At 45.2% G+C, this 13,202-nt stretch overlaps 1 protein-coding gene across 2 annotated transcripts in view; it reads left to right on the top strand.

Moving 5' to 3' along the window:
• The first annotated feature begins 1,499 nt into the window (after nt 1-1,499).
• The window catches only part of slc39a11 (solute carrier family 39, member 11), a 46,280-nt gene continuing 34,577 nt past the window's right edge, over nt 1,500-13,202 (top strand). For both annotated transcript variants that reach the window (XM_084670455.1, XM_084670454.1), the window contains exons 1-3: nt 1,500-1,567; nt 2,361-2,482; nt 3,003-3,041. In XM_084670455.1, the coding sequence (XP_084526581.1) occupies nt 2,375-2,482; nt 3,003-3,041 (147 nt within the window). In that variant the 5' untranslated portion in view covers nt 1,500-1,567; nt 2,361-2,374. The remainder of the gene's footprint in view (nt 1,568-2,360; nt 2,483-3,002; nt 3,042-13,202) is intronic.

Below are 13,202 nucleotides of genomic sequence, written 5' to 3'. Positions count from 1 at the left end.
CAGGAAGATCACTTCCATTCACTTTCTCAGATATTTTTGGGGGGGTGTTTTGGGGGGTGTCTCTGTCCGTTTTTGTCAAGACCACACAGGTTCCTGTTATGTTGGAGGGGTGCTGGAAGTTGTGGATCATCTTATGTGTGTGGAAAAGCTGTATTTGGATGAAGTGGAGTTGGTCTGTGTACAGGGAGTGTGTATTTCACAACACACTCAGCTCCTCGTCCCATGTCACTCTCTAGAGGCATCTAGTTGAGTGACAAGAGATGCTGCAGGCAAATCTGTGGCATTTAATGCCTGGACAACAAGATACATGATTTATATTTGAAGTGCCTCTTTAAAACTCACAGTTCTCTGCACTCCCTGGACTGAGAAGCTGAGCTGATAAATCATAATCAACTAAAAACCAAAATAGCCACCCAACAGCAGGGAGGAAAAATTGAGACAGAATGACTGTTTATTAAACACACGTCTCACAGCTCACATCCTTGACTGCCCTCTCTCTCTCTGGTGTTGACTAGTGCTGTTTTGTCTGTGAATGACGATCTGTTCGGAGGTCAAGGGTCACAATACTCAGGAGTTACTGCCTCTGGGTTAATGAGGTCAAACAACAGGCATGGAAATCTGTAAATTTCCCCAAAGTGAAAGGAACATTCCGGAGGGTCATTACTTACTTTCCTCCCTCTTCTTTGTCAAAACACAGCATGGACCACTCACACAAAACACACTCACTCAAAACACAGTACGGACCCCTCACACAACACACAGCATGGAAAACTCATTCAAAACACACTCACACAACCTAAAACACAGACCACTCACACAAAACATGTGAAGCTCTTCAGTTGAGAAAACAAATGCACAATTTTGGTTCAAGAAAAGAGGAAGAGTAAACTGTGACACGGTTCTGGAAGGCATCACTGTGTCATTACAAGACGGAGCACACTTTAGCTATCTTAGTGAACGGCAGGTTGCCGACAACACTGTGCAGTAACAGCTTTATTTCGTTTGGAAAATTGGTCGTTGCAATTAGAGTGTCCTCTGAGTGTTACAGTTAAAGCCTTTATTTGTTCTCACTTTAGTTTCGAGAATGGTTGAAACCAGAGTACCCCTAAGTGAGGCAATTTTCTTCAACTGCAACTGGAATGGGAGGTATTTCTAATCAACTGCCTGCCGAGGTCAGCTTTCGAGAAAGTCTATTTTAATCAATACTAAAATCAACCTACTTCACTCAATCAGTATTTTAATCTATGGGACTCATAATAAATTAAAACCACCGCTGGAAGTTTATACAAATGAAAATAAAAGGATTTAGATCACCAGAAACTTGTCTTTTTGTAAAGGCAAAACGCTTAATTTATTTAATATTTGCAGTGCTGAAGTTACCTGCACAGGAATACTGGGCATTTTGAATGACAGATAATAACCCAATTACATTTTGACAGACGCCCCAAAATGACACTGCATTCAAAATAGTCCAATCACACGTTGTTGGGGGAGGTAAGAAACAAGACACGTGAACACGAAAGCCGGAAGTAAATAGCCTACAACGGACTCTGGGTGCCACGGAACAGTGAGTGACTGCAGCTTTCAATGAGAAATAATGAATTAACCAACAAGTGGTTCCTGACCTATGTTAGGAATATGACATAGGTTATGCCTTGCCATAGTGGTGTATGAATACCTGTATCGTGATTGAAAAACCGGCACACAAACCGTGCTACTTTGTCAACAGACTCATAAAACTAGCTGCAATGTATTTAGCCTACATTTACAGAACTGTTAGGCTAGTTCAGGTAGTTAGACAGAACTAACATGTTGGGTGGCGTTGTAGCCTGTAGCTATAGCTTCAACATTACTTTTGTGTCCCCTTGACAGCTTCTAGGTAAATTTTTTAGATACCTTTACCAAGTCGGTGTTATTCAGAGGTTAGCTAACTAGCTACATGGGAAGCTAGCAATATGTCTAATAAAACTATCCAGAACGAAAATACGGAAAACACCAAGCTAACATTGAATAATCTATATATGTATACATTGTAAGCAACTGGTTTCAGACTAACATTATGTTGCGCCAAGTCTAACTAGTTAGTGCAGTATTGTCATACTGGGTTGGGCTTAAGTCTACATGCAATATTGAGAAGCTACACCCTTCTTGACTAGTCTTTCTAGCTTCTTGACAAACATACCCACCCTTGTTGAATTACAAGAATAAGAATAAGCAGAGCAACCAAGTACATCAAAATTCTCTCTCTCTCTCTCTCTCTCTCTCTCTCTCTCTCTCTCTCTCTCTCTCTCTCTTTCTTTCTTTCTTTCGGTTGGTCTCTTTATAATGTTTGTGCATTCCTGTGTGTGTGTGTGTTCCAGCATCGGCACCAGCTATGCTCCCGGGCTACAGTCCTGTGACCCAGGCTCTCCTGGGGACTCTGTTCACCTGGGGCCTGACTGCTGCAGGAGCAGCCCTCGTCTTCATCTTCTCCAGCAGACAGGTACACCGGGGTTACTATGGATACCATGGGTTTACTGGGTTACCAGGGTTATCAGGGGCTCTGGTGTCCCCAAGTATGGCTGTTATGGTGATTGTGATGAAGTACCAACTCTTCTCATTTGAACACCTAATATGGACAGAGAGTTCTGTCATGATATGACCGCAAACTTGTTTTGTATTAGGATTATTTTGGTCATAGTTGACGTCCACTGTTAAACAACACTTTGTCTATAAAGGTCTGTTGGAGTGTCTAAGGAGCTTACTGTACATTCTCCTTATGCTATAGTTGAGTAAGGCCGGTTCATGTTGTCCAGGGTGCTTGGTAAACATCTGTACAGACTCAGTTGGCCGGGTGTGATTCACTGGATCGATGGTTGGAGGCTGTCGGCTACTGCTGGGTAAGGTTGTGAGGTTGACATCAAATATGTGTTTTGTTGATCAATTATTTTCTTTGGTCTTTCTCTCCTTTCGTTCCCTCCATCCATTCCTCCCTCCTCCTCCTCCCTTGTTCCTCTCTACAGAAGCGGATCTTGGATGGAAGTCTGGGCTTTGCAGCCGGGGTAAGACAGTCTGGCTTTGAACTTCATCACAGTCAGACAGATAATGATCGGCAGGCAGGCAGGCACACGTAACGCACAGAAACACACGCCTACACATCATACTCACACCTGTCCACCATCTCCTTCACTGAACCTTTGTCTTATGCTCTCAGGCATCGCATCAATAGTGAGAGACGGAAGATGTGACAGTTTTCAGAGTTTTTGTAGATACAAGCTTTGTTCACCGTCCAAATATTTGACTGTGAGAGAGACAAAGCGAGAGAGAGAATGTTTGAAAGTGGAACTATTGGGGAAAGTTTGCGGTGAGTACGTCAGGAGACTTTAAAATGAGTAGGACTGTTCTTCAAGGAAGAATGGAAACCATCCAACCTTATCTCCACAGGGGGAATGGAACTAGAGAGACAACCCTTTAATTGCTATCTTGGTAAACTTTTTGTTCACATTGCACATTAATGCTCTGAGGCCTTGTAATCTGTCATTGTAATTATAACTGAAATTGACGAGTTTTTTTAAATTAGGAAGTGGTTTTCAGAACTGCTGAATGTTTAAATGTTAGTTCACTAAATCATGAATATGAAGATAACCTTTTGAAGTGGTGTTTTGATAAAACTATGAAATTAAGAAAGTTCTTGCTCAGAATATGTTATTCATGTAATTAACTGAGGAATGAAGCCGTGCGGTAGGGCATGCTTATTGTGGATTTGGGGTCTGATGGGTTGACTGATAAGGGCTTGGTGCAATGGAGAGGGGAAGGTACAGCTCTGTGGCAGAGTATCTGGCTGCAGGTCAGGAGGTTGCAGGCTTAGCCAATCTGCCTTCACCCCGACACCTTGGCTCAGCGCAGAGCGAGGTGAACCACCTAGCATGAGGCAGATACAATATCTCACACATGCACACACACTTAGATATATATCTTGTACCTCTTGACCTATCAGCTGGACTTTGCTGCCCCCCCCTCTCTCTCTCTCTCTCTCTCTGTCTCTCTCTCTCTCTCTCTCTCTCTCTCTCCTTCTCGCATCTCTTTCTCCCCCAGTTCATTTCTGAATCCTTATTCCCCCTGTTTGTGTTCGGTCCAGCTTCTGTTTGTCTTCCTTCCCGCCAGCCATTGTGTAATGAGCTCAGTCTGAGCTGCCTCTATAAAACCTTGCCCACCAGACCGCTGTCTAGAGGCATCTGCCCTCGGCCTAATTGGGTGTTTTTTTTAAAATTGTAACTCTGTTAAATGCCACTCCTTTTCTAAATAAGAGTCATATAATGAGTGCAGTTGAGGTCTGGCTGTAGCAAAGGGGAGGCGGATGGGTTGGGGAGGGGGGCCTGGCTGGAGGGCAGTCCATGGACCTAGACTTCCTCTGAGGCCAGAGCCAGGAGAAGCTTTCCTGGCTCAACAGGAAAGCGGTTCAGGGCTTACTGGGCCATCCCTGTGTCCCTGGCAGAACAGAGAGCTCCTCCTCATTAAAGCCACTTCAGGTGGCTACACCTCATTGGTTGTTGATGGCTGGAGAGAAGCGTCGATATTGTGTGTCCCTGCCCTTGTTCATTTAGGAGCTCTGTTTGAGTGTGTGCGCGTGTGTGTGTGCTGCCTGCTACCATCGATGCTCATTTCTCAGGTGTGTGCATGCCGCTCATTTTAAAAGTGTGTGTGTGTGTGCGTCTGCCTGTATACATTTAGTCTTTTTGTTTGTTTTGCAGACGCTCTGGTGTATGCATGGGGTGGGGAGTGAGCTGAGTAGTGACTGCTTAAGGGCGAGAGGAATTTTAAACCAGACTGTTGATCCGATACAGGATGTCCCTGAGGCCTGAGAGAAGGAAGAAGAGACAGAGAGGAAGGCCTAAGGAGAGGGAGAGGGAGAGGGAGAGGGAGAGGGAGGGGGAGGGGGAGGGGGAGGGGGAGGGGGAGGGAGGGAGAGGGAGAGGGAGAGGGAGAGGGAGAGGGAGAGGGAGAGGGAGAGGGAGAGGGAGAGGGAGAGGGATTCCACTCTGTTATCTCAGATTTTAAAGGTCTCAGTGACCTCTCAAAGGTAAAAATCATCCTAGGAGAAGGAAACAGGGAATACCTTGCTGCCCAGTATGTATCAATATGCCAAAACCTGAGAGACAGTGAGTGACCTAGATACACAACGCGCACACAAACAAAGCACACACACAACATATACCGTGTGTGTGACTGACATGTGTACGTGTATGTATATATAATAACCAATCTTAAGGTTATGTTAAAGTTTCCTTTAATCTTTCAACTGAATTTGCCATGTTTGTTTGGTATTGTATTATCTGGTAACATTAATAGTATACCAACGTCCATAGTAATGGTATGAATATGGTTCCTGTGTTCTGTGGTTCCACCGCTGCTTTGGCAATATGAACATTTGTTTCTTAATGCCAATAAAGCCAATTGAATTGAATTGGAAGAGAGGTGGAGAGAGGAAGAGAGGTGGAGAGAGGAAGCTGGAGACAGGAAGAAAGAGAGAGGGATGAAGAGAGAGGGATGAAGAGAGAGGGATGAAGAGAGAGGGAGGAAGAGAGAGGGAGGAAGAGAGAGGGAGGAAGAGAGAGGGAGGAAGAGAGAGGGAGGAAGAGAGGGAGGAAGAGAGAGGGAGGAAGAGAGAGGGAGGAAGAGAGAGGGAGGAAGAGAGAGGGAGGAAGAGAGAGGGAGGAAGAGAGAGGGCAGAATGCTTTTGGCATTCAGGCATTGCCGTCTCACAAATGTGACTGATGGAAATGTCAGCTCTCCACGAGCACATATCCATAGATGAGGAGAATGTCAGTTCCACTGTTCGGTTGATTTGAATACAGGCATCATTTCAAACTGCCATCTAGCTAGGGCCTAGTTCTCTATCCACCAGGCTTGCAGGAAAGTGTCTGTGTGCGTCGCCCTGAGAGATGGAATGAGGCTATTTGCTGCAGGTAACAGACGTGCCAATTTGTAATTTTTGTATTTACGTTTTTTTAAGCTCACTTTCCTCCCTGCTTCGGTTTCTTTTTCCTATCATTTTCTCCTTTACTTCCTCCCTCGTTCATAGTCGCGTCCATACCCTGACTGCTGGTGAGGATGTATCCATCCAGCTGCTTGCACACACCGGATAACCATGGATTCAGACAAGGTTAAAGACAGAGTCAAAGATATATATATTTCTTTTTTTCTTTCTTTTTTTTCTTTTTTCTTAGAACTTTTCTTTTTCTCTCTCTCTCCATCTTAGTTTAGATTGAATCATTTGTGACCTTATTGAATGCTGCATCTCTTCCGCTAACCTTCAGTGGGTGCGGATTGATTCAAATTTAAAACGCATCTGCTTTCATTGATTTTTCTTGATTGGACTCTTCCTGAGCCAGATGCAGACACGTCGAAGATTGTACATAGTCCTTTTTGTTTTGGCGAGCAATCGTGAAGCAATTATGCTGTTCATTTGGGTTCATATGAGAAGGTATTTATGTGAACAAAATGCTAATGGATATTTTTGAATATGGTGGAGTAAATGTAGGCAATGATGAAGAAAACTCAAATTCAAGTATTTCCATCCCTCAGTGTGCTGGAAGTGGAAGTGCTTGTCTAAACAGGAGGATATCATATCCTACGCTCTGGGATAAATCAGGCCTCCGCAGTGTAAACAGCCATCCGTTTGAGATGGAGATACTAAATAATGACGCAATATTCACTTATAAATTAAAACAATTTAATACCTTCTCCCATTATGGGTTCCAGAGATTACTTTTCAGACTTATTTTGATGGAAATATGTAGGGGGATCGCGTGTGTTTTTACTGTCGTCTACTGAAGTAAGGACAATTTGCTCAGGGGGAAAAGGCAACAGAACATCTCTAATCTAATTAGCATTCCGGGCTCCGATACGTCACGTTGTTTTTACGTTCCGCGTTTCTATGGTATCCACGGGTCACCTGACCTGCTTCCAGCCCCGTGGTATGTTGATTAAGTTAATTTGAGAGTGGAAAATAGAACGTCTTTGACGGTTCCCCATTTGGCCGACTGCTATGACTTCAACTCAGTGAGTCAGAAGAAACGTGGTAGATGTGGGGTCACTTCTGTGTCCACAACACCGATCCTCCCAGGCGCAAATCAATTGGGGTTATGGGTTAGTGCTGGACCTGATCCCAGATATGTCCCGCATGGGGACACTTGACACTTTATCGCAGATCTTGGTTTTTTGTTTACGTCACGCCGTCATCTCTGACATTCCCTGAGTTGTCTCCATTGGCATTAATCCTTGGGTTCGCCGGCGGATTTTGTCTGTCTGATGATGTTATGCCTACACTTTTCATGTTGATATTTGACATTATCGTTAGCTAAAGTGTTGCTCTCGGGAGTAAACAAACCACGAGTTGGGATACAAAATAAAAAAATAAAAAAACGCCTAGTTGTTGTATTTGAGATGAACTGTGGAAAGATTTAAATCAGCTGCTCTTACACATATTCCTACAATGTTTCACAGGATTTTTTAGGGGATTGTAGCTGGCACCCCAGAGCTATGTTAGGGACATGATCAGACTGCCAAAATCACACAGGCAGCGTCTTACTGCTCTTCTGTGACCTTTCTTCAGTTACTTTTTCGGCAAGATTCCTCCCATGCCTCTGGAAACAAAACAATAAAAAGTATTTTTATTTTTTAACTGTGGCAATTTTTTACATATTTCTATACTGCTAGACATTACTTCTGGGTATTGTCGCGTGGTTTGCACGGTTAAGATTACCAGTACTTAGTTTATAATAAAGTATAGTAGTTCTTGGGGCACCACCTCTGATTCGTGGAAGGGACAGAGGAAACCTTGTTTAATAATATTGAATAATAGCATTCGTAATAATCAGTCTAATCTTAAGTAGTGAATTCTATGAAAGTAGAGCCGATCATATAACGTGAGAGATGAGCAAGTATTATACACAATGATTTATTTAAGAGAATGTAATTATAGTGAACACATACCAGATAAGTTATGGGTTAGTTGGGCTAAAGCAGTACAGTAGGCCTAGATTCTAATGGGAGCGCACTACACAATGGTTGCGTAGAGCGCGTGTGAAGGGGGAGGGGAGAAGTTGAGGAAGAGGTGGAGAGGAAGAGGCTTCTATAGTATCAATGGAAGATCAATGGAATCTGACCTAACGATGATTAAGTTAAATCATTTGTAAAATACAATCAAACATCAACAATTCAAACACAACATGCCAATATGTCACAAGTAGGAAAAATATTGCAAATCGCAGTTACGTTTGTCGGTTTGAAGAATGGAGTCAATGGTTCGTTATGTCCAACGAATAGAAAACGGAATCTCTCGTCAAAGTTCTGGGCGCAAAGTGAATGTGCAGGTTATGAGGAAATAGACTAGAGTGTGCACCTCCAGTTGATCCTACGAACGAGCGGGGGTGATTGTACGTTTGGGGGTTAAATACCCCAAAGAACAGGGGGTAATCCCTGTGAAGGTGACCTCTCTCATTGGTCAGTTACTTCCACCTGGGCGTTGTCCTGGGACCTACCCAGAGGTGTGAAGTGGCTGATAGTTTTGAGTTCCGTTATCTCAAATGTCCATGGAATGCTCAAACTTCAGAATACAACAATACAACGTTCATAACTGGTTTTGTTAGTATGATACAATTATTTTGATACCAAGATTGACTGATTTAACTATACCTGAAGGGAAGTTATAATCAAACATCAATTAACAACGTTCTAGGTAAATGAGACAAACACATTATAACACATCGACTACTGTCCTTGAATTAGTGTCCATGAGCCATGTAGTCCTTTAGAAAGTCCACACAAGAGAGTTCCTCCAAGTAATTCCCTTTGTTCTGATAATGTGAGACCATGTGGTCTCTGTTCCTGACCCCATGCAGGACTTTGTCAGGACTTTGACGCTCCTGCTCTGGCAGATAAGGACAAAGGGGGAAAGACCCTTCCCTTGTCGGGGGTAGGAGGAAGGTGTGGATGGCACCATGCTTTGTCTGTCGAGACTCTGCTACAGTATGAATGAAATTCAAATCAGTATTACAGTTTTATTTGATGAATTATGTAAGCCACGACAAAGACCTTGGTTTAGATGTAGATTGGGCGGGACATTTTTCTCTTGCTTCTAAAACATGCATAGCCTTCAGTAAATGATCGAAAAGATTTACCTTGTCCTGATAGTTAAATATGCCATCGTTAAAGGCAGCTGTTCACTGAGCCACCATAAACATATAGAGATTTCTGTGACGGGCTTGTTCTCGTATGCTGTCTCTGCTAAGGAAGGGAGGGAAGGAGCAGAACGGCAAAACCAGGATGTAAACACAACAAGATGGCTTCTCACGTCACATTTTAGTATAGCTGCCGTAAACCACTTTTATGGTCGAGTCCAGTCTGTCTTATCCACCGTTTGCATCTTGCTCACATCAACCCCTCCTCCCCAGCAGCGTGGTGTAATGAATCTCTCCTCTATCCGCTTGGTCGGCCCTGCACACAGACATTTGGACTGCCTGTCCTCTGACGTCACAATCAAACCAAATGAATGAGATGATTTTGCCGCCCGTTTTTCCAAGCATGGGCGTGGTCGCAGTACGTTGGCTCAGTCAGCTTAGGCACTGCGTATCAGTGAGGGCTCAGCCTTCGCCATTGGGAATGAAGCTCTGATGAATGGATATGATTGCATGGAGCCCGGCCCACGTCCGGGACTCGTTTGAATGTGCATTGATCCGGTGCTCCTTGTCGAGGAGGTGGTTAGGCTCAGAACGCCTCCTCGTGTGATTGGAGGAGCCTTCCCCTGGAAACGCCAGTTTGTCCGTCCGAGTAGAGGAAGGTAATTGGTGCGATGATACCCTCTCTCACTTTTTCCAATCAGAGTGACTCGGGGGGTGGTCCTTCCTGGCCTGCCGTGCTGATTGGCTCCGACAGCGTGGGGGGGATTTTGGGGTGTGAGGGCCAGGGGAGGGTGGCTGGGGAGGGAACAGGTAGATAGTTCATTTGGAAGGCGAGATGAGGAGGGGAAGTTTAGGTGGAGAGATGGTGGAGAGGTAGACAGAGGGTGGAGAGGTAGAGAGATGAAGGAATAGAGAGATGAGGCGGGGAGTGTTGAGGAGAGAGATTGACTCGGGTCGTAAGGCACCTGAAGCATCACTGTTCTGTAGCCATCAAGACAGTAGAGACAAGTGACCAAAATGGATTGTATAGGTAATGTATTTCGTTTGGCGAGAGGGAAGGAGAGATCAAAAGAGAGAGAGAGAGGTTGTGAGTACAGGAAGAGCGATCGTACTCGATAGTGTAATTACCTCTCAATCTCTTCTCCGCTTCCAGAACTACATTTCTGTTTAAGGCTCAGCCGTAAGGGGGATCATAGCACTGTCGATCAACCGCAAGAATCAATACCTCCATTCCTCCATCCCTGCGCCTCCAACGGTATCGCCTCAGAGACGGACCCTGATTAGTGTTGAAGTGCTCAGATGAAACTGATCTGATCTGTGTGGTGCTTCAGCCCAGGAGAGCAAGTCGCTGCCCGACTGTCAATTGAGGACTGATTATGCTGCGACACGCGTGCCACCACTTAGCTCCACAGTGTCAGAGTTGGAAGTGATCTCTCTCTGTGACTGTTGGGGGGTGGTGGTGTGTGTGTGTGTGTGTGTATGTGTATGTGGGGGTAGGCGGTGGAGGAGGAGGGGGTTGAGGAGGACAGGGGGTAGAGGAGGAGGAGGAGGAGGAGGAGGAGGAGGGAGAGGAGGACAGGGGGTAGAAGAGAAGGAGGAGGGAGGGAGACGAGGGAGAGGAGGAGGGAGTCAGGGAGGGAGGGAAGGAGGGAAGGAGGAGGAGGAGGAGGAGGAGGGGGGAGGATGAGGAGGAGGAGGAGGGAGGGAGGGAGAGGGAGAAGGGGCCAGGAACCCGCTGAGTGGGGAAGCAAGTGGCTAACTGAGAGCTGTAATTGTCCCAGGATACACTGCAGCGTGTAGGCTTCCTTCCTCTCAGCTCTCCCTGGAAAGAGGACAAGCAAAGTGATTTCAGGAGTGTCTGGAGAGGTTTCAACCAGGTGTCTGCTGAATGGTAGAGTGAAGGCAGGGAAAGCACACAGAACCCCTGTTAACAGCATAAGATGGTCATCATAGATGACCTGGCCTTTAAAAACATCTGAGGAGGTCTGTACAGGAGCCTTCCAGGAGGACCCCCTTGTCCTTTTATGTTTTAGATGTGGGGATGTCTTTCACACCTGGTTCAGATGGATAGTCTTGACAGGCTGACAACCATTCATTTCTGGCCCTGAGGACCAGGGTTGAAGACAAAGGATGAGCATTGTGAAACAAACGTGAACATTTCTGTGGTCGTGGCTTCTGAATGGTGGTCCAGTGAGAGAGGTTCAAAGATGGCCGCTGTCACGGTATTACGACCAAAGACGGCCTGCAAGCATTTTCTGACAGTGTCATAAATGTAAAACGGTCAACTCACTGCTACGACTTGCGCCTACTGACCAGCCAATGAAAATGGAACCTGAAATGATGGTATTGATCCAGGCGTCATGGCGCAAGAAAAAGTACATTCATCTTGGTGTATTTGTCGGCAACTAGCACATGCCGATGACGTTTTCTTCTTCTAGACTAACTTGCGTCCTAGCCTACGATTCAATAAGTATGATCATCGTACAGTCTATACACGGGTCGTACCCAAGCTGATTCGATCCTTGTCATACAGTGGGATCAGTAATGATCACGCTTATAGGATGGCTGGAAATCCCTCGGTCTGTAGCAGGCATGAAAGGGAGAAAGTCTAGACTCTCTATGGTATCACATTGAACATAATCACTATGTTGTTTGCAAAAAAGGCCAAATACCGCTTAACCAGAACGATCAGAAGAATCACCCAATGGTGATTCTGAAAGACCTTCACGCCAAGGGGACGTCTTGCTTCACCTCAAGCTCTCCATGTTTTACTGGAGGGATATTTGAAGGTTTTGAGTGTCTGTCCACAGGACTGGCTGTTGCCAAACGGTATAATTATGCAGATGTTAGTGTGACACTTCCAATAACCCGGAGCCCTGTGGAGTTTAACACTAATTAATCGCATTACTGCCGGGGCGAGAGAGGAGTGAGTGGATTCGGTTAGGAGGGAGAAGGGAAGATGTGTAGAGAGGGGGAGAGAGAGAGGGATGGGTTTGGAGAAGAGGGGGACAGAGCAACGACGGTGAGGACAGGAAGAGGGGAGGCAGAGCTAGTTCTAGAGGAACAAGGATGTTCAGAATGAGAATAAAGGCAGATCTCTTTCTCTCTCTTATTCCTTCCCCCCCCCCCCCCTCTCTCTCTCTCTCTCTCTCTCTCTCTCTCTCTCTGTCTCTCTCTCTCTCTCTCTCTCTCTCTCATTCTTGCGCTCTTCTCTCATAATTGCCTCCTGTGAAGCCGTACGTGGATCCCTGATCAGTCAGCCGTTCAGCGTCACATGTCTCTGATTCTCCCTGTAATCAGCCCCGTTGTTGACTTTGTGCTGTCAACTGTAATTGCTTTTCTCTCTTATCACCTAATTAAACCGTGAATGGATACAGCAATGAGAGTTTCTTTTTATGCAGTATTGATGGCACCGGCACCTTATACTGGTCAGTAGACTTATCAGAAGGATATTTCCAGAATTCGTGAATTGAGTTTTTGTCCATTTGATATTAATAGAAAATGGTGATGTAAATGATTCGATTGGGAACATAACAACAGCAATACCAACAGTATGGACCCACGATGACATCATGTTCCACATACCGGTACACGATCTTCATACACACACAACAACAATAAAGCAAACCACACACCCATATGCACATCAACATGAAATACAAGAATGGGAGACTTCCAAAATACATAGAAGTAGTCACTCCTAATGATCAAACTCATCTGAGAAATAGGCGGGCCTCGGTTGTCTCTTGGGTATTGGTTTGTCAATTCATTTACTTCCTTCGAGCAAGGGTGTAATCAGACACTAATTCCAAAGACTGTAATGAAGCCACAGCAGGGGATTAAAAGAGCTCTCTAATGCAAGCGCAGACGATGGATTAGTGTTCTTATGTACTGTGATCTCCCAGAATTCCCTGACTCTCAATGGGTTGCCGTGTATCGCCTCAGCAGCGCTCAGAAGAGCCTCCCTCACCAGACCGCCGTGGTGTGAGCAGAGCTGACACATCCATCCATCCATCCATCCATCCATCAGAGAGGCTGCAC

Source organism: Hypomesus nipponensis, chromosome 13, assembly GCF_054491055.1.
Source record: "Hypomesus nipponensis isolate SF chromosome 13, ASM5449105v1, whole genome shotgun sequence".
NCBI lineage: Eukaryota > Metazoa > Chordata > Actinopteri > Osmeriformes > Osmeridae > Hypomesus > Hypomesus nipponensis.
Note: the sequence above shows the minus strand (reverse complement) of the source record. Positions and strands in the feature narration are given on the sequence as shown.